Raw genomic sequence first — 22,827 nt, forward strand, 5'->3', positions numbered from 1 at the left:
ACTCGAGTTGGATAATCCACATACTGTTTCAGAAATCCTCGTGCATATGTAACCAATTCTGCCCCATCTGTTTCTCTTGCACAAAGGAAGTCTCAGACAATATTGGGGAAGTCACCCACTACGATAACACGGGCTGCCTTTACATTTTATATAATCTCTCTAGATCATTGTTCCTCTATCTCGAAGAAAGGTCTCGACCCGAAAAGTCACCCATTCCTTCTCTCCAGAGATGCAGCCTGACCCGCTGAGTTACTCCAGCATTTTTTGTCTACCTTTGATTTAAACCAGCATCTGCAGTTCTTTGTAGGTGGGCCTACAAATACACTCTCATCGTAATGAATATACCTTTGTTATATTTGAGGTTGACCCATGTCACCTCAGCGAACGAACCTTCAGTATGTTCTCTATGAATGTCGCTGTGACATTCTCCCTGATTAGTAGAGCAATACCTCTGTCTCTTTGAACAAATTCAGTCCAGTCTAAGCCCATTGGCAGTGAGCAAGTCCCAGTCAAAATTGGGGAACATAAAATCACTCCTGGTCCTTTGGCATCTTTTAGTAATTTTACATTTGTTCCTTTTCCTCCTGTGGGTTTTGGGGGGCCATATAGTAGTCATAGAAACATGGATAGAAACGTAGAAAATAGGGGTTGGAGGAGGCCATTCGGCCCTTCAAGCCAGCACCGCCATTCATAGCGATCATGGCTGATCGTCCCCAATCAATGACCTATGCCTGCCTTCTCCCCATATCACTTGATTCCACCAGTCCCTGGAGCTCTATCTAACTCTCTCTTAAATCCATCCAGTGATTTGGCCTCCACTGCCCTCTGTGGCAGGGAATTCCACAAATTCACAACTCTCTGGGTGAAAAAAGGTTTTTTCTCACTTCCGTCTTAAATAGCCTCCCCTTTATTCTAAGACTGTGGCCCCTGGTTCTGGACTCACCCAACATTGGGAACGTTTTTCCTGCATCTAGCTTGTCCAGTCCTTTTATAATCACATCAGTCTGAAGACGGGTCTCGACCCGAAACATCGCCTATTCCTTCTCTCCATAGATGCTGCTTCATCTGCTGAGTTCCTCCAGCATGTCTACATTAGAATGCTTGCTCGTTTCTTATTTTTGAGCTCTTCCCATATCGGTTCAGGGGACAAGCTCTCCAGCATATCCGTGTGGGAAGGAACTGCAGATACTGCTTTAAACCGAAGATAGACACAAAATGCTGGAGTAAGTCAGCGGGACAGGCAGTATCTCTGGAGAGAAGGAATGGGTTACATTTCGGGTCGAGACCCTTCTTCAGACCATTCAGGGGAAAGGGAAATAAGAGATATTGACGAACTGTACACTGCAAGGGGCCCAGGAAGCGAGCGGGTAAGATCATCTCTCACCCTGGCCACAAACTCTTTGAATCACTTCCCTCTGGAAGGCGACTCCGGGCTGTCAAAGCTGTCACAGCCTGACATAAAAACAGCTTTTTGCTACAAGCAGTAGCTCTACTCAACAACCAAAAGTCTGTAGCCTGCTTTTGCTCTGGCATATTATTTGTCACACGTTGAAACTATAATGTTTTATTCTTAATATTTTAAGTTTTATTCTTGATGGTTTACTGTATGTCATGTTGTTACTTGTGAGCAGAGCACCAAGGCAATTTCCTTGTATGTGTACATACTTGGCCAATAAACGTTTTCATTCATTCATATAGATGGTGATGTAGAGAGATAAAGAACAAATGAATGAAAGATATGCAAAAAGTAACGATAATAATGGAAGTGTCCCCAGCACATCTTCCCTGCGTGTTGCCATGATATTCTCCCTGAATAGTAACGCAATTCCTCCACCTGTTCCTTCTGTCTGTATTACATTTCAAACACTGGAACACATCAAGCTGCAGTAACTCAGCGGGTGAAACAGCATCTCTGGAGGAAAGGAATGGGTGCCGTTTTGGGTTGAGGCCCTTCAGTCTAAAGAAGGGGCTCGACCTGACAAGCCACCCTTTCCTTTTCTCCAGAGATGCTGTTTTGACCCGCTGAGTTACTGCAGCTTTTTGTGTGTGTGTGTCTCTCTCACACACTCGTGCTCTCCCTCTTACTCTTGCCGTTCCACACCACCACCTACATCCACGTGACTGTCCTTTCGCCAGGACCAGAAGCAGGCATCACTAAAATCAATTTCACAATCCAAAATCCAGGCTGCAAATCAGATCAATGCTCCCTCAACCCCAGACATCCACTCACTGATCATTCCTCCACTCACACTACTCTTACTAACATTTGCTAAGCCTGTCCTCATCTAACTCCCTAAAATAGTGTCTGCAGACCCCACTCTGATGTCCCAGAACCTGGAGTATTGCGTACAGTTTTGGTCTCCAAATCTGAGGAAGGACATTATTGCCATAGAGGGAGTGCAGAGACGGTTCACCAGACTGATTCCTGGGATGTCAGGACTGTCTTATGAAGAAAGACTGGATAGACTTGGTTTATACTCTCTAGAGTTTAGGAGATTGAGAGGGGATCTTATAGAAACTTACAAAATTCTTAAGGGGTTGGACAGGCTAGATGCAGGAAGATTGCTCCCGATGTTGGGGAAGTCCAGGACAAGGGGTCACAGCTTAAGGATAAGGGGGAAATCCTTTAAAACCGAGATGAGAAGAACTTTTTTTTCACACAGAGAGTGGTGAATCTCTGGAACTCTCTGCCACAGAGGGTAGTCGAGGGCCAGTTCATTGGCTATATTTAAGAGGGAGTTAGATGTGGCCCTTGTGGCTAAGGGGATCAGGGGGTATGGAGAGAAGGCAGGTACGGGATACTGAGTTGGATGATCAGCCATGATTATATTGACTGGCGGTGCAGGCTCGAAGGGCCGAATGGCCTACTCCTGCACCTAATTTCTATGTTTCTATGTTTCTATGTTTCTATGACATGCCAGACAACTTCAGACAAACATTTACTTTAGTTTTAGAGATACAGTGCGGAAACAGGCCCCTCAGCCCACCAAATCCAAACCGACCAGCGATCCCCGCACATTAACACTATCCTACACACACTAGGGGCAATTTACACATACACCAAGCCAATTAACCTACAAACCTGTACGTCTTTGGAGTGTGGGAGGGAACCGAAGATCTCGGAGAAAACCCACGCAGGCCACGGGAAGAACGTACAAACTCTGTACAGGCAGGATCCGTGTAGTCGGGATCGAACCTGGGTCTGTGGCTTTGGTTCTCTTTATTACAAGTGGAGGCTGGACCCCATCCTCATCGTGGCATAATCAGGCTGACTGCCTCCTCCCTTTCTGCACCAGACACACCGTCCCATGTTCCCACCAACGTGTGCTGCCAATCCCATCCCAGTGTTGCCAATCCAAGTGCCTGGTCTATTTTACCCCTCCCCCTTACACCCAAAGCCTCCTCCACTCCAAGTGCTGCTGGACTGATCCTCTACCATGTTGATGTTATGATCCGCTATTGCCCTTGGGGTTCTGTCCATCGGAAAATACTGGTCGAATTATTTGTGTTTTAAAATGAATCACGTCTGCAGGACAGCCATATCCTGGAACAGTGTTCACAGTGAAATAAATCAATAAATGGCATCTAAAATTGTTGCCCTTGTAGATGGGAATTTTGTGCTATACCCCATATCTGACTATACTCAGATAGGCACCGACACAAAATATCAGGTGGAAGGTGTAGCACAAATTAGCACAAATTTCACCCCTACACCCTCAACAAAAAAAAAATTATTGCAGATGAGAGTGCCCATGTGAGAGTAGGTGAAACATCTGAGAGTTCGAAAAATAAACTTTTCTCGTGAATGCAATTTACCAATTCAGTCACAAACTTGTAAAGGTAATAATGCTTCAGAAGGAACTGCAGATGCAGGAAAATCGAAGGTAGACAAACATGCTGGAGAAACTCAGCGGGTGAGGCAGCATCTATGGAGCGAAGGAAATAGCAACGTTTCGGGCCGAAACCCTTCTTCAGTCTGAGTTTCTCCAGCATTTTTGTCCACCCAAAGGTAATAATGCGCTACCAGAAAACTATTGCCAGTAATATACGTGCTTCCTAACTTTTGGCAAATCTTTCTATTTCAGTTAAATAACCTGTTTCTTCCTTTCCTCTCTTTCTTCTTTCTCTCTGTCTGTCTGTCCTTCAATTCACACAACTCTGCAGAAGCAAGATATTCTAAAGCAAGTAAGCATGTAACATTTGATGCTTTTGTCTTTTCCGCTTGCTACATACATTTTACCATTTACATTGTATTAAATCTCTCTTCATATTTATGAAGGTTGCAAAGATGTTCTTAGGTATGCCCGATTGGGGCAGCAGTGCGTAGCAGGGAAGAATATGTTATTCTTTGCACACTCTGCTACCTCACTGTTACATGAGCAATTTGTACTTAAGAGCCATTGTGATTTTGGCAGAAAAAGCTATTTGATTTGAATTTAATGAATAATCTGCAGAATATCTTCACTCCAGCTATTTTACCATTGTGAACTAAGAGTGGCTCAGTGGTATAGTTGCTGCCTAAAGGCCCTGTCCCACTTTCCCGAGTTACTCACGAACTCTCCCGAGTTTTCCCCTTGATTTGAACTCGGGGGATGTCGGGGAATGTCCGTAGCGAGCTCGTATGAGGCCGTGGGTGTCCGTAGATGTTTCGTGGCAGCTCGTAATGCCAGACGTAAAAACGCGGAGCATCAGTTAAGTCGGGACGTTTTTTCAACAAGTTAAAAAAATAGCCCCTAATACTACAAACAGCTATTACCGTAATTCTCCGAGTTCGAATCAAGGGGAAAACTCGGGAGAGTTCGTGAGTAACTCAGGAAAGTGTGGCAGGCCTTTTACAGAGCTTACAGCACCATAGACCCAGGTTCGATCCCGACTATGGGAGCTGTCTGTACGGAGTTTGTACTTTCTCCCCGTGACTGCATGTTTTTTTTTTTAAAGATCTTTGGTTTCCCCCAACGCTCCAAAGACCGACAGGTTTGTGGGTTAATTGGCTTGGTGTAAGTGTAAAATTGTCCCTAATGTCTGTAGGATAGCGTTAGTGTTTGGGGATCGCTGGTCGGTGCGGACTCAGTGGGCCGAAGGGCATGTTTCCGCGCTGTATCTTGAAACTAAACCAAACTGAAGCCAAGCTGCAGATTCTTCAGTTACCACAATGTTGTTATTCAAAGAATCCCTGCTTTCTTGGGCTGGAGATGGCAAAGTGCATGACTAAGCTCTTGATGTACAGTTTCAGAGAGTCCTGGCTGAATAAAAATGGTGCATGACTGTGACATTTTTGTTTCTTGCTGGTTATGTTCAAAACGTTGTATATTTTTTATCTGATTGTATTAAAAAAAAAAAAATAAGATGGGTGAAATGAAATACTGGCTGGACGTAATCTGACAAGTGCCATCTCCGTTATTTTGAAGAAAATTGTGATTTTTTTTGTGGAAATATATCACAAAAAATATTTGTGCTTGGGCAAAATCAGATAATCAGCACCTGTGTTTGAATGTATTTTTATCAGAAAGAAAGCTGGTCAACCTTTCATTAATTTGATGTTCATGAATGATATTGATTCCAACTTCTGCGGGGAAAAAAAGAGCAATTATCTTTAAGAAATCATCAGATTACACAGTGTCATGGGTCTGAAGAAGGTTCTCGATCCAAAATGTCGCCAATTTCCTTCACCTCATAGATGCTGCCTCACCCGCTGAGTTTCTCCAGCAATTTTGTCTACCTTCGATTTTCCAGCATCTGCAGTTCCTTCTAAAACAGTGGCATGGAATGGTTGGTTGCTTTTTTAGTTTTTAGAGATACAGCGTGGAAACAGGCCCTTGGACCCACCGAGTTCACACTGACCAGCGATCCCCGCACATTAACACTACCCTACATAAACTAGAGACCATTTTTACACTATAACCAAGCCAATTAACCTACAAACCTGTACGTCTTTGGAGTGTGGGAGGAAACAGGAGATCTCGTAGAAAGCCCACGTGGTCACGGAGAGAACGTACAAACTCTATAAAGACAGCACCCGTAGTCGGGATCGAACCCGGGTCTCAGGCACTGCAAGCGCTGTAAGGCAGCAACTCTACCGCTGCGCCACCATGTAACAAATAACATGGTCACTGCATTCACACCCGTGTTGCAAATACAATAGTTGTTTCTCATGATTTTCAAAGGATTCCTTTCACCCACTATATATTATTTTTGTCCCCATTCAGTTATGCATGGCCATCTTTAACTTGGTATATTTAACCAATGTCCCAGTGTAAAGGACCTGTCCCACTGTACGAGGTAATTCAAGAGTTCTCCCGAGTTTCCCCTGATTTGAACTCGGAGAATTACGGTAATGGCCGCTCATAGGTACTCGGGGCTCTCGTGGACATTTTGCAACATGTTGAAAAAACTTCACAATCTTACCGCGTTTCCCGAGTGCCTGCCGTTAGCGTTACGAGCCACAAAGAGACGTCCCGAGCTCTGACATACCCGCTACGTACATTCTACGTACTTACCACGAGTTTGATTTTTTTAAACTCGGGAGAGCTCTTGGGTAAACTTGTATAGTGGGACAGGCCCTTTAGACTTGCACTCAGTACATATTAATCTTTATGAAGTACTGTGCCATCATTGATAAACTATTGTGGGTCACTACATTCCTGCTACCAACATTACTTTTGTTGTCCAAGTTTTTTTATTATCATGAATTGCATCTTTGATATTTCTCTTCAATAAATTAAAAACTGCATGCTTATGTAATATTTCTTATAACATAGAACAGCACAGCAACCGGCCCTTCGGTCCACATTGTCATTCCCGACCCTGATGCCAAGTTAAACTAAAATCCTTCTGGACACCATTCACTATCTTACCCTAATCTATCATCAGCACCACCTCCTTAAAAAACTAATTCGTTCTTAAGTCATGACCTACTGTGAACAAAGCTATGCTGACTGTCCCTATATACATCATGCTCTTCCAAATGCAAGTACATCCTATCCCGAAGATTCCTCTCCAATAGATTCTCTACCACCTCTTTGTCACGGGCCCTGCATTCTCCTCTCTTGCCTCTTCCGTTGACCTGTGATTGATCCCATCAGGCCCGAGAGACTCTTCCACCTTGATGCTCTTCAAGAGCCCCAGCAGCACCTTGATATCAAACTGAGCAAGCTCATTAATCTTCCCCACACTGTTCTTGCCGTCCTCTCCCTCTGTGAATGTGGATGCAAAGTACTCATAGGCAATAGGTGCAGGAGTAGGCCATTCAGCCCATCGAGCCAGCACCGCCATTCAATAAGATCATGGCTGATCATCCAAAATCAGTACCCCGTTCCTGCCTTCTCCCCATATCCCTTGATTCCATTAGCCCTAAGAACTTAATCTAACTTGAAAATACCCAGTGAATTGCCCCCCACTGCCTTCTGTGGCAGAGAATTCCATAGATTCACATCTCTCTGGGTGACAAAGTTTCCCCTCATCTCAGTCCTAAATGGCCTACCTTAAACTATGACCCATGGTTCTGGACTCCCCCAACATCGGGGACATGTTTCCTGCATCTTTTATATGTTTCTCTAAGATTTCCCTCTCATCCTTCTAAATTCCAATGAATACAAGCCCAGTCGTTCCATTCTTTCATCATATGTCAGTCCCGCCATCACGGGAATTAACCTGGTGAACCTGTCCTTCCTCAAATTAGGAGACTAAAACTGCTCGCAATACACCAGGTGCAGTCTCACCAGTACCCTGTACAACTGCAGTAGGACGTCCTTGATCCTATACTCAAATCCCCTTGTTAATGTACATATGAACAGCCATGAGGTTTTCTTTTAATTAATTGCCTGAGTGTTCAGTATTTTTATGTAAAATATACCTGATTCTGAACTGAATACATCTGAGCTTCTCAAGGGGATATCTTGTATAACAGCCATGTTACATCTACGCGCGGATATTTGCCTCCAGCTTTGTTTAAAAGGGATTGGAGTAACTACTCCTCGTATATTATGTAATACCATAACCTATTATCAGGAGCAGTGATTTACATGATAGATGGGAAGCTGCTGCATTTGTGTCATCAATGCTATTCATTACATTGAACGGTTCATTACAGTCACAATGACATTATTTTCTCCTCCACTTCACAATTGTTTTTCACTTTTGCAAGTAGCTAATCTGAATAAATCTTCTGATACTTGATTTTGGTGGCGCAGGAAGAGGCCATTCGGCCTATCTTGTCTCTGCCAGTGTAAATCCCCAGTTCTCCCAATCCTCTCGCCAAACCCCTCAGGTCACAGCCTCAGAATTAAATGACATTCCTTTAGGAAGAAGATGAGGATTAATGTATTTAGTCAGAGGGAGGTGAATCTGTGGAACTCATTGCTACAGAAGGCTGTGGAGGCCAAGTCAGTGGATATATTTAAGGCAGAGATAGATAGATTCTTGATTAGTATGGCTGTCGTAGGTTATGGGGAGAAGGCAGGAGAATGGGGTTAGGAGGGAGAGATAGATCAGCCATGATGGGCTGAATGGCCTAATTCTGCTCCTATCACTTATGCTCTTGTGATCATCCAGCTCTTTCTCCATAGCCTTGCAATGCAATAAGAACAAATGTGGCATACTCAGTCATACATTTTAATTTGAAGTAATGTTTATTAACTTTGGTAATAAAAGGCCCATCGCTAGCTTTTTAAAAAGACCATACATGCCTCCGATAATCCGTCGGGGAGAAAGGGGGAAACCTCTGGGAGAATTCCCTGTGGCAAGGCTCTATGTGTCCACATTCAAAGAGGCACCATGCAGATTCGTAGAACGCAGAAACAGGTCCTTCCACCCAACATGTCAATGCTGGTCATGATGCCTATCTATGGTAATCCCAATTGCCGAATCCACCCCTCCCCACCCCCCACCCCCACCCCCCCGACCCACACAGGCCACAGGGAGAAAATGTACAAACTCCGTACAAACAGCACCCTTAGTCGGGATCGAACCTGGGTCTCTGACGCTATAAATGTTGTAAGGCAGCAACACTACCGCTGCGCCACCGTGCCACCCACTGTACGGCGCATTGCCAAAAACCTTATTAAAGTCCACATAAGCCTTGTTTACTGCCAAAACATCAACAATTTTCTGATTACATGGCCAACATAAGTGTTACGTATCTACGCCACTCATAACTTTATAGACCTTGTATAAGGCCACATCTTGGTTTCTATGATCCAGTGAGAAGAGACCTAACCTAATCAATCTCCTTGTGCGTTGTGCCCTCCATTCAAGGCAGCATCCTGGTGAAACTCCTTTACACTATTTTTAATACTACCACACTCGTCCTGCATTGTGGTGACCAGGACTGTACACAATACTTCAAGTGTGGCCTGTTCAATGGTTTGATGAGTAGCACCATTTAATCCCAACTCTCAGCCTATAAAGACAAGCTTGGTGAATAGACAATAGACGATAGGTGCAGGAGTAGGCCATTCGGCCCATCAAGCCTGTTTCCTGCCTCTACCGTGTCCAAACCCTTAATAATCTTATGTTTCAATAAGATCGGCTTTCATCTTCTAAATTCCAGTGTATACAAGCCCAGTCGACACATTCTTTCATCATAAGACAGTCTCGCCATCCTGTGAATTAACCTGGTGAACCTACGCTGCACTCCCTCAATCGCAAGAATGTCCTTCCTCAAATTAGGAGACCAAAACTGCACACAATACTCCAGGTGAGGTCTCACCAGGGCCCTGTACAACTGCAGGAGGACCTCCTTGCTCCTAAACCTAAATCCTCTTGCAATGAAGGCCAACATGCCATTAGCTTTCTTCACTGCCTGCTGTACCTGCATGCTTACTTTCAGTGGCTGATGAACAAGGACCCCCAGATCCCATTGTACTTCCCCTTTTCCCAACTTGACTCAATTTAGATAATAATCTGACTTCCTGTTTTTGCTCCCTAAGTGGATAACCTCACATTTATCCACATTAAACTGGATTTGCCATGCATCTGCCCACACACCCAACCTGTCCAAGTCACCCTGCATTCTCATAGCATCCAATTCACAGTTTCACACTGCCACCCAGCTTTGTGTCATCATGTTTTTGTCACTATCCTATCAAGCTGTGGTCATTTTCAGAGAGCTATGGATTTACACCCCAAGATCTCGCTGTATATCGATACTCCCCTCCCAGCCACTTATATTTATCATGTTCCAAGTGCATAACCTCACACTTGCCTTCCATCTTCCACCGCTCTGACAAACCTTCCAACTGGTCTCAGCATCTTTCACAGCCACCTTCACTATCTACAACACCACCACATTTTGTGTTCTCAGCAAACCTGCTTGTCAGTCCACCTATATCCTCATCCAGGTGAGGCAGCACCCATGGAGCGAAGGAAATAGGGTTTCCTATTTCCTTCGCTCCATACATGCTACCTCACCCGCTGAGTTTCGCCAGCGTTTCTATCTACCTTCGATTTTCCAGCATCTACATTTCCCTCTTAAATATATTCTCATCCAAGTCATTTATACGTGACAAACAAGAGTCCCAGCACTGATTTCCCTGAGGCAGACCTCTGGTTATAGACTTCCCATCAGAAAAGATGCCCCACCATCGTTTTCCAAGCCAGTTCTGATTCCTGTTTGCCATCAGGTCTTGGATTGCATGTTCCATGACCCTCTGGGCCTTTTTTTGTAAAAAAAATCATTCCCTCTTGCTGGGAACTCCCATACAATGTCAGCCTCCTTGGTAATAGGACTGGCCTCCAAGCACGCTGATGTAATCAGCTTTAATGGCACATTACATCCACCCCTCCACGCACCCCCCACCCACCAAAAAATATTATTTCCAATTTTAGTTCAATTTAGTTGAGAGATACAGCGCGGAAACAGGCCCTTCGGTCCACTGAGTCCACATCGGCCAGCGATTCCCGCAGATTAACACTATCCTACACAGACTAGGGACAATAGTAGGATTAAACGAGAACTTACCAGTTTGAAGCTTGATCTTTATTTTATGAGGAGTTACGATGAGGGATTACGTGAGGACCCCGCCAGCACGCATGCGCGGCATTCTTCAAAGCAGCGGTGTGGAATCACAGTAATAGTCATTGAAATAAACATAGTAAGATAAGAACTAATATACCAGTTGACCTTTATAATAGAGGGCGGGAGCGGAGGGCACGTAATCCCTCATCGTAACTCCACATAAAATAAAGATCAAACTTCAAACTGGTAAGTTCTCGTTTAATCTTACTATTTTACTTCGGAGTCACGTGAGTGACTACGTGAAGATTTTAAAGATCTGTGATTTCAAGCCGTGGAACAGTCCATGTTTCACCCACTGCCGAAGTCATTCAAGGGAGGAAGTATGTTATTGTATTTAGACATGTATCCAATTCAGACAATAACAATTTATTTTAACAAAATAATCCTCCCTAGGGCTAAATATATTACAGAATTCAAACTTAATTCTGCAACACCGCAGGTTTGGTTATTGGCTTATTATTAGGAATTGGAAGGTCTTTCTCTAAACCAGTGGTTCCCACCCTTTTTTTGGCCATGCCCCACCTAATCACCTCTAAAATCCTGATGCCCCCCCCCCCCCCCCCCCCTTGCTTTCCCTTGAGAGAAAACGGAGGAAAGAGATATTATAAGGGTAACTTAGCAATAGCTCTTTGAATCGCATTTCTAAATCCAATTCAATAAATAAGGTTCTCCCATGATCTCGCGCGCTTCGTGCGACGTGCATGAAGAGCGATGGCGTGGTGATTATGTAATAACTACACACTAAAGACATTTTTTACATCAAAAAAATTATTTACTCAAAATAACATCTGAAACATAAACTACATATGTTTACCTGATGGAAAATCCAAAAAAAAAAAATCGAAAATTTGGACCCAGACCTCCTCAGTCGCGCTCAATTGCCCCCCTTAAAAATCAAATTGCCCCCCTGTGGGGCGTACGCCCCACGTTGGGAACCACTACTCTAGACCATCCTGCTGTTGCCTGGATATGGTCCATAGGCACTTCCTTGTCTCCTGCTGCCAGTGTTGCTGTTGCCCTTGTGGATAGCGATTTAAGATGTCAGTATCCACCCCAGCAGCTCCCAAACCTGTCTGAGCCATCCAGCGATGGTTTGTGCTGATACCCGGCCATTAGGCTGTTTATGGCTGCCCATAGTGCCAATTTACTTCCTCTTAAGTTTTAGTAGTCTTAAGGTATAGTCGAAGGTGTGTCATTACACATAGTCGGGTGTCAGATGGGTATACCTGGAATTCCAAATTTTGTCCTGATGTTCCTGGTCTATCTTGTTTAACAAGCTCTAATATGCGAAGTTATCTTTTCTGGAGATGCCATCATTTATCCCAGTCTCAGTTTATGTAGAAACTGGACCCTTAGAGCTGAGACCAGTACTATCAGCATACTTCCACCAAGTCTGCTTTACTCTTTGCCAATGTTACAGACATATGGATAACGTTAATTGTAAATCCCAGAAAGTCCATAGTTGTGGATGCCGTCAACTTAGATTTATCTGGATGGAGATGACTCCAGAGTTTCACCCAATGTTTGGTAGCTAAAACTGCTGATTTAGCTAGATCCAGTGTTTTTCCCCATAATTGATATATCATCAAGATATGCCATGACAATATGTTTTTGTTTCTAATATTGCCAAGGTCAGTTTTAATATCTTGATGAACAGTCTTGGGGCTGAAGTTAGCTCATTAGGCAACGCTATACTCTGCCATAGTTGCCCCATCCAGTTAAATTTTAGGTATCGACAATGATCCCTCCATGTCTCCCAAAACAAGTGTAACATTCCCCCTGTTAGTACAGGTCGTACACCTTTGTGTTCTGGAAGGAACAGATCCACCTACCTCCCTGGTTGCCGGTGGTAACCTTTCTTCAATTTCTGCCTCTTCTGCGGAAGAGGCGCCGGAGTGCGGGGTTGGCACATTTTCCATGAGGGTTGTTCTGGGCCTTGGCCTAAAAAGGACCTTTGTGGTGCTGCGTGGCCCTCATGCTTTCACCAGCGTCCTGGTGTTGATACCTGCTGGTGGATGCATAGGGGTGCTGTCGTTGCTGATGACGCAGTTATGAGCCCGATGGCTTTAAACTCTTTGTCGAGCTTTTTTACTTGTTTAAACAAATTTCCCCCCTGGTTGTGTTGCAGCTGTTTCGCACAACCTTGCAAATTTGGGGTTTAGTGCAGGTTTACTGTGCTCTCACAAGCAATTGATCTCATAGTGGGTATTGTGGAGCAATGTCAATCTTGCTGTCATCTCTGTACCATCGGCTGGGCGAGCAACCAATGATATGCCCGCTGTCAGAAGTTTTTAAATCTTCTGTAGTTTGACCTCCTGGATTTTTGTACCAGTCCCACTGTACCCCCAGATCGCATTGGTTGCTGCAGGCATTTTTAACGAAGTAAAGTTCACAGGAGGCCTATACTTCTCCGTAATTCCGTTACCTGTTCCTGCAGAAGATGGAAGTACAGGTAGTCGATGCTGGCCGCCAGCTTGGTCTGTAATGGTACTTTTCCATTATTTTGGTGATCACTCCCAGTAGCTCCTTAGGATTCTGCACCCCCTGCACACTGCCATTTTCTTCAGCCACGTCCCCTTCTTCAGGACCAGCCCAGCCCTGGTCCACAATGCTCTCCTCTGTCGAGGGAGATGCATTGTTTTACAGCCCTCAATAAGGTGCTGTTGTGGGAGTGCGAAGACTCCCATAGTGAGCTTGCTCCATCTCCCGGAGCAAGTCACGGGTGGACCTCTGCTGCACTCGGGCAGCGCGTCCTCTTGTCCGGACTCAGATGAGTATGATCGGCCGGGCTGAATCCTGTTGGGCTTTGCCTCCAGCCTGCTGCGCTGATTTGAGCTGTATGGCTCATGGCGCTGGATTCAGAGTTGGAGTCGGTAAGTGGACATTAGTAACCATTCCAACGGTCACTTCCACTGCCCTTGGGTAGTGCGTCCTCCTGACCAGACTCCCCGTGTCTATCGGCCGGACCAACTCCTGTTCTGCTTGCCTCCAGCCCGCTGCGCTGTTTCCGGGTATACAGCTCGCGGTGCTGGGCTCAGCCTGCGCTGGTCGCTGTCGGCACCTTCCTAGTTCCCCGCAGCCTGCGGTCCTGGAGCCGCTGGGCGTCCGTGTTTGTTGGCTGCCGGGACCTACCTGGTTCCCCGCAACCTGTGGTCCAGGTGTCCGTTTTTTCTTCCCCTTGTCCAACATGCTGTAACATAAAGCACAGCAAGCACAGCGGGAGCGCTCCAACCCCGCTCGTCGCTGTTGCACTGCGTGAGACGCTTTGTCGCGCACGCGTGCTGGCGGGGTCTTCACGTAGTCAGTCACGTGACTCCGAAGTAAAATTTACATTTATACCAAGCATATTAACCTACAAACCTGTACGTCTTTGGAGTGTGGGAGAGAACCGAAGATCTCGGAGAAAACGCACGCAGGTCATGGGGAGAAAACGTACAAACTCCGTACAGACAGCACCCGTAGTCAGGATCGAACCCGGGTCTCTGGCGCTGTAAGCGCTGTGAGGCAGCAACTCTACCGCTGCGCCACCGCGCCACCCACTGTACGGAACCTTATTAAAGTCCACATAAACCATGTTTACTGCCATGACTTCAACAATCTGTATTGCATGGCTAAAATAAGCTTAACAAGTTGACGAAATATACCCAACTCCCAAGTAAAAGTAAAATAATAAACAGCGAAAATAGTTTCAACAAATTATGCCTACAATGTAGATGACAAAAGTGAGTGTCAGTCCATGGTCATAGATTTTAGTTGATTGTGTGTTTTTTAATAGTCACCATTAGTACGATCCACAATAAGATACATCATTCCAACCTATGTATCTACTGATCAATTTCAATGTTATTGCCTTTATTGGATTTAGCTTGTCTTTATTTCTTCTTAGTCAGATTTTATCTTCATCAGCTAAAACTCTATCAGATTGTACAATACAGTGGAATACTGGTCAGTATTTGCAATATTAAGCATTAAATTTGTTTTCATATTTTACTATGTAATTTTGAAATGAAGGATAGTTTTGTTGTCCTTTTTCTATCCTATATAATTTGTTTTCCAATTACTGTATATGTTCCATTTTAAATGAATTCATCTTTTCTATAAATAACAATTGTGAGATTCGTGGTTCAGAGTAGCTATGTCAGCTTCTGAAAGCTGCATGCATTATTTAGCATTGTTTGAACATGTTCATGCTCATCGCACATTGAGCATTATATTGCAGTGCCATATGGTTCATCGACTACTCTGTTTAATGAGTTGGCAGTAGGCAGTTTACAGCATTACAATTCTACTTTGCTGAAATGATTATCAAGAACGGATCTTAATGGAATCTATCAATATGGTAAATCTACTAGTCAATGAGTGAACTTATATTTTCCTTGTGTCCGTCTGAGAATTGCAAATGGCAATAAGTGTATATTTTTATGATAACATATCAGGATTCATTTTATTATTATGATCCAATATTTTCCTGCAGTGAGAACATATGGAAATATGTCATCAGAGATGAATATGCATATTTACAGCCTGGCTTACCTTCCATTACACTCTTGTGTTTTTTTTCTAAAAATAATATGCTCCTTTAAACATTACGACAGGAAATGTAGCCATTATTTTTTTTTATCTATTTAATTTGCAACTCAATTTAATAATTAATATTTTATATAATCCAGGATTTATATGTTTGCCTAAATCCCATTTCTTCTCTTGTCACCAGCCTATAGATTACGAAGGCTTCAGATTATTCATGAAGACATATCTGGAGGCGGAAATCCCCGAAGAACTGTGTCAGCATTTGTTCATGTCGTTTAAAAGGAAGACATGCCAAAATTCACCAGCATCCCTGAGGCAAAACGCAAGCAATTCACAATTCAATCTACTGGGTAAGATCGGAGCAAATACAGTAATAGATTGCTTTTTTAAAATAATGGGGATTTGGCTTTTGGTTAAAGGGGTATTGGAAGCAATGCTTACAAAATACTTGGAACAGGAGAACTAAGACCAGAAGAAGCAGATCAAGAACATCATGACATTAAAGCTGAAGAATAAGCTTTAAATCTTTCATTTAATAAATAGATCACCAAACTCACAGTGATCTGTAAGAAGGAACTGCTCATGCTGGAAAATCAAAGGTAGACAAAAATGCTGGAGAAACTCAGCGGATGAGGCAGCATTTATGGAGCAAAGGAAATAGGCGACGTTTCGGAAGTCTGAAGTTTCAGACGTCTGAAGAAGGGTCTCGACCTGAAACATTGCCTATTTCCTTCGCTCCATAGATGCTGCCTCACCCGCTGAGTATCTCCAGCATTTTTGTCTACCTTGCATAGTTAACATGGTATGTTGTGGCTATGAAATGTATCCACATAATTCAATCAGTACTGCTGTAGATTTGGGAGGAGCAACAGCAGCAACAGATTAGCTAGAGATACCACTGATTGGCTCTAGCCCAAGTGTGAGGAGAGGGGTGAAAACAGTTGAAAACTGAGGAATTGGCTGTGTAAATTGGTAAATAGGCAATTTATCAGTCAATTTAAGCAGGACAGCTCTTTGCGAGCGGCAGTGAGTGAGCGGCCTAGTGAGGGAAGTGCCCTGTGAGAAAAGTGTGAGTCTTTGGCTCGAGAGTCTTCAGAGAGGAGACCACGCAATACGCTTGAGAGGCTAAGGATTCTGGGAGAGGCAAACAGGTTTGCCACGCACTGCAAGGGAGCAGTGGGCCAGACAGGAAGAGCGGACGGAATTACCACTAGACAGCCAACCCAGTAGGTAATTTACGGCTGGGGTGAGTACTTTCCCATTTATAGGAGGTAGGATTATATAAATAAGGGGTGTATCAATACAGTAGGGGATTCTTAAATAGGACCAGTTAATTACTTATATAAGATGGGCGGTCAGGAGATGTGCCAATACTGCGAGATGTGGGAATTTGTCGACACCATTGATGTAGAAGATCCCTACAGCTGCAGTAAGTGTTTGAGGCTAGAGGAACTCCAGCTCCGCATTGATGAGCTGGAGACCCAACTTCATACGCTGCGGTACATCAGGGAGGGGGGGGGAGTATTACCTGGATGTTTTGTGCCAGGGGATGGTCACACCGACCAGTTTAACTAATTCAGTAGGCAGTGAGCAAGGAAAGGAAGGTGTGGCCATAAGCGAGGCAGGTAGGGGGAACCAGGAGGAGATGCGGCAGGAGCCACAGCCCTTGTCCCTGACGAGCATGACCGAGGCTCTTACTCAATGTAAGGACGGGATCAGGGGCTGTGGGAGGGATGAGCAACCTGGCTGCAGCACCGTGGATCAGGAGGCCATTCAAGAGGGGGGAGTTAGAAGAAATGCCGTAGTGATAGGGGATAGTATTATTCGGGGGGTAGATAGGGTTCTCTGCGGCCAGCAGAACATGTCCCGAAGGCTGTGTTGCCTACCCGGTGCTAGGGTTAAGGATATCTCTGCGATGCTGGAGAGAAATTTGCAGTGGGAGGGGGAGGATCCAGTGGTCGTGGTCCATGTGGGGACCAATGACATAGGAAGGACGAGGAAGGAGGATCTGCTGAAGGAGTTTGAGCAGTTAGGGAATAAATTAAAAAGCAGAACCTCGAGGGTACTGATCTCCGGATTGCTACCTGAGCCACGGGCCAAATCGGCGAGGATACGTAAAATTAAGAAGCTAAATGCGTGGCTCAAAGACTGGTGTGGGAATAATGGGGTTTGGTTTCTTGGGCCACTGGCACCAGTACTGGGACAGGGGGGATCTGTTCTGTAAGGACGGACTTCACCTGAACGGTGCTGGGACTGGGGTCCTGGCAAATCATATAACTAGGGCAGTAGAGAGGTCTTTAAACTAAGTAGCGGGGGGGAGGTATCAAGGGGGGTAATAACGGCAGGGGTAGAGGAAATAGAGCAGGGTATCAGTGGGGAAGCGGAAAGTCAAAATGTGACAGGAGACAGAATGTGTGAAGATAAAGCTTTAGATGTAAAAGGGGCAAAAACGGAAAGGAAGGGTAGTAAAAATCATCTGAAAGTGCTTTATCTAAATGCACGGAGTATTCGTAATAAGATAAATGAATTAACGGTGCAATTAAGTATATATAGTTATGATATCGTGGCCATTACGGAGACATGGCTGCAAGGGGATCAGGACTGGGAGTTAAATATAGAGGGGTACTCGACAATTAGGAAAGATAGACAGGAAAGAAAGGGAGGAGGGGTGGCCCTTTTAATAAGGGAGGGAATAACGGCAATAGAGAGGAAGGATATTGCGTTGAAGGATCAGGATAGTGAAACAGCTTGGGTACAGATAGAGAATAATAAGGGGAAAAAAACACTAGTGGGTGTAATTTATAGACCTCCAAATAGCTGCGACGCTGTTAGTCAGAACATAAATCTGCAAATAGTTGACGCATGTAAAAAGGGAACTGCTGTAATCATGGGGGACTTCAATTTTCATATTAATTGGGCAAACCAAACTGGGCAGGGTAGACTAGAGGAAGAGTTTATAGAATGTATTAGAGACGGGTTCCTAGAACAGTATGTCACAGAACCGACAAGGGGGGAGGCAATCTTGGATCTGGTCCTGTGTAATGAAGCAGGATTAATTAAAAATGTCATAGTTAGGGACTCGTTGGGAACAAGTGACCACAATATGGTCGAATTCCATATTCAAATAGAAGGGGAGCAGGTTGAAACTCAGGCTAGGGTGCTTAGTCTAAATAAGGGGGATTATGAAGGTATGAGGACTGAGCTGATCAAAGTTGACTGGGATAGCAGACTCAAGAATAAGACGGTACATGAGCAGTGGTGTACGTTTAAGGGTATACTGTATAACCTTCAAGAAAAATTTATTCCTATGAAGAAAAAAAGGGGTAAGGGTAAGAACAGTCAGCCATGGCTCAGTAAAACTATAAAGGATAGTATTCGGCTGAAGGCAAGGGCATATAAGGTAGCCAGAGATAGTGGGAGGGTAGAGGATTGGGAAGCATTTAAAGGTCAGCAAAAAATAACTAAGAGATTAATTAAGACGGGGAAAATAGACTATGAAAGGAATTTAGCGAACAACATAAAAACTAATAGTAAGAGTTTTTATAGCTATATAAAAAAAGAAAAAGGGTGGCTAAGGTGAACGTTGGTCCATTGGAGGGTGAGACTGGAGAGTTGTTGGTGGGGAACATGGAAATGGCAAAGGCATTAAACGAGTATTTTGTATCAGTCTTCACCATAGAAGACACAAAAAATATTCCAACGCTGGATAAACAGGGGGCGGTAGGAATGGAGGAGCTAAATACTATTAAGATCACCAAGGAGGTGGTATTAGGGAAATTAATGAGACTGAAGGAGGATAAATCCCCTGGGCCTGATGGATTACATCCAAGGGTCTTGAGGGAGATAGCGGTGGGGATTGTGGATGCATTGGTGATAATTTTCCAAAACTCCCTGGAGGCAGGAACGGTCCCAGTGGATTGGAAAATGGCCAATGTAACACCTATATTTAAAAAAGGAAGTAAACAGAAGGCGGGTAACTATAGACCGGTTAGTCTAACATCGGTGGTGGGTAAAATGTTAGAGACAATTATTAAAGAAACACTAACGGGGCACTTGGATAAACATGACTTCATCGGACAGAACCAACATGGTTTTGTGAAGGGGAAGTCCTGTTTAACGAATCTGCTCGAATTCTTTGAGGAAGTAACAACCCGGGTGGATAAAGGGGAACCGGTGGATGTGGTATACTTGGACTTCCAAAAGGCTTTTGACAAGGTGCCACATAAGAGACTATTGCTAAAAATAAAAAATTATGGGATTGGGGGTAATATATTAGCATGGGTAGAGGATTGGCTAACAAATAGGAAGCAGAGAGTGGGGATAAATGGTTCATACTCGGGATGGCAACCGGTAACTAGCGGGGTTCCGCAAGGGTCGGTGCTGGGACCCCAGTTGTTCACAATTTATATAAATGATTTGGAGGAGGGAACCAAGTGTAATATATCAAAATTTGCGGACGATACAAAAATGGGAGGAAAAGTAGGGGATGAGGAGGATAGGAAGAGTCTGCAAAAGGATATAGATAAGCTAGGTGAGTGGGCAACAACTTGGCAGATGAAATTTAATACTAATAAATGTGAAGTCATTCACTTTGGGAAAAAAAATGATAGGGCAAGTTATTTTCTAAATGAGGAGGAGTTGCGTTGTAATGCAACGCAAAGGGATCTAGGGGTATTAGTACATGAATCACTGAAAGTTAGTATGCAGGTGCAGCAAGCAATCAGGAAGGCCAATGGAGTTTTGGCCTTTATTGCTAGGGGGATTGAGTATAAAAACACGGAGGTCTTGCTGCAGCTGTACACAGTATTAGTGAGACCACATTTGGAATACTGTGTACAGTTCTGGGGTCCATACTTAAGAAAGGATGTACTAGCCCTGGAGGCAGTGCAGCGAAGGTTTACAAGATTAATTCCTGCAATGAGGGGATTGACATATGAGGAAAGGTTAAGTAGGCTGGAACTCTACTCTTTGGAGTTTAGAAGAATGAGAGGCGATCTCATTGAAACATATAAGGTCGTGAGGGGCCTTGATCGGGTGGATGCACCGAGGATGTTCCCAATGATCGGGGAAACTAGAACTAGGGGACATAGTTGCAGAATAAGGGGGGGCTCTTTTAAAACTGAGATGAGGAAGAACTTCTTCACCCAGAGGGTGGTTAATTTATGGAATTCACTGCCCCAGGGAGCAGTGGAAGCAGAAACTTTAAATATATTTAAGACTAAAATAGATGGTTTTTTAGCTGCCAAGGGGATAAGGGGCTACGGGGAGAGGGCAGGGATATGGACCTAGGTATGGTTAGTATAGTAAGACCTGAGTGATCTCCTGGACAAGTGTCAATCGCCTAGATTGGGGTCGGAGAGGAATTTCCCGGATTTTTTTCCCGAATTGGACCTGGGTTTTTATCCGGTTTTTTGCCTCCCCCAGGAGATCACGAGGTTCTTGGGGTGGAGAGGGGTGATAGCGGTATAAAGGGGAGGGTAGTGTCTTGTGTTCTGTGTCTTGTGTCTACTGTTTGTGGGTAAGTGTGTCTGTTTAGTGTTCAGCCATGAGCGAATGGCGGTGCGGGCTCGATGGACCTGGTGGTCTGCTCTCGCACCTACTTTCTATGTTTCTATGTAATCTTTGGAACAAATACAAATTCACTTCAGAATGCATTCTCGGAAGTAGTTACATTTACTTGTATTTCAACCTGACTGATTGCATCTTGGACAGTTTCATTGTCTAGAAAACAAGTCGAGCAGCAAAACCAATAATTAATTTTAGCGAAATAGCATAGACATTGCTCACGCCTTTGATTGTTAAATTTAGAACAACCCTTTCACTGACTTCGTGCAAGCTTGATGTTGATGTGTAAAGCATTAAATGAGTATTTCTTTGGTATAACCATGCCAATGGTTCTATTTTGACTTATTAGTGGGCTGCAAACCTGCCTTGCCATGTTAATTTTACAGACAAGTGAAACTAAATTATAAGCGGATATTATATATCCAATGTGTAGGAAAAAACTGCAGATGTTGGCTTAAATCAAAGGTAAAAATGCTGAGAGATTTCGGGTCGAAACTCGTCTTCTGTCTGAAAAAGGGTCTCGACCCGAAACGTCACCTATTCCTTCTCTCCAGACATGCTGCTTGTTCCGCTGAGTTACTCCAGCATTTTGTGTCTATTTTATTTGTTATTTTCCCAAAATAGATGTTATAAACGAGCAGAAGAACCAGGTCCTGAAAAGAATTAAACAGGGGAGAGTTAGAAATAGCTCTTAGGGCTAACGGAATCAAGGGATATGGGGAGAAAGCAGGAACGGGATACTGATTTGGGATGATCAGCCATGATCATATTGAATGGCGGTGCTGGCTCGAAGGACCAAATGGCCTACTCCTGCACCTGTCTTCTGTGTTTCTAAAAGAGGTAAGAGAGAATAATTTGGTGAGATTGGTTAAAGAAAAAGTTAAATTAAAGTTGATAGAAGTGGTCAGTAAAGGAATGAGCAATAAATAAAGGGAAAATGGAAACTGCAACTGGACGAAAGTAAGTCTTTCTTGCTGTTAATGTACACACCTGTAGGCATTGGACATCCTCCTTGGCTGGTGAACGCAGTTATAAAATGCTCTGCACACTGACTTGTAAATCATCCTGATCGGATGGCCACTGGGTAGCTCTCGAGACATCCTTCCATTATGAAACTGAGAGCTTCTTTGGCATTACACACTTGGCACAGTCAGCACTGAAATCCAGAAACTGCTGTCTGCAGTTCCCGGTGGAGGCTCCTCTGCAGCTTCATCTGCTACAATCAGATGCGAGTCATCAGATATTTGCATGCTCTTCATGTTATTTAATAGCTCTGCTGTAATTACTGTTCGGGCATCACTGAACCATAAATGAGCTAACTTTATATCTTGCATTGTAACATTTTCATACATATTTAACTGTATAGTGGAATGAAATCATTATGGTGAAGAAAAGAGTTGGTTTATAAGTTCATAAGTGATATAAGCACCAGTTAAGACATTTGTCCCATCAAGTCTACTTCACCATTCAATCATGGCTGATCTATCCCTTCCTCCTAACCCCATTCTCCTGCCTTCTTCCCATAACCTCTGACACTCGTACTAATCAGGAAACTATCCATCTCTGCGTTAAAAAAACATCAAATGGCAGCCTCTACAGCCTTCTGTGGCAAAGAATTCCAGAGATTCACCAACCTCTGACTAATGAAATTCCTCCTCATCTCCTTCTTAAAGGAACGTCCTTTAATTCTGAGGCTTTGACCTCTCTCACTAGTGGAA

General features: G+C 44.0%; 1 protein-coding gene across 1 annotated transcript in view; it reads left to right on the forward strand.

The window, feature by feature from the left end:
• The window catches only part of LOC129698553 (diacylglycerol kinase beta), a 440,909-nt gene that overhangs the window by 13,707 nt on the left and 404,375 nt on the right, over positions 1-22,827 (forward strand). Inside the window, exon 2 of the mRNA XM_055637631.1 lies at positions 15,729-15,894. Coding sequence (XP_055493606.1) covers positions 15,729-15,894 — 166 coding nt within the window. The remainder of the gene's footprint in view (positions 1-15,728; positions 15,895-22,827) is intronic.

The sequence above is a fragment of the Leucoraja erinacea genome, chromosome 7 (assembly GCF_028641065.1).
Source record: "Leucoraja erinacea ecotype New England chromosome 7, Leri_hhj_1, whole genome shotgun sequence".
Taxonomy (NCBI): Eukaryota; Metazoa; Chordata; class Chondrichthyes; order Rajiformes; family Rajidae; genus Leucoraja; species Leucoraja erinaceus.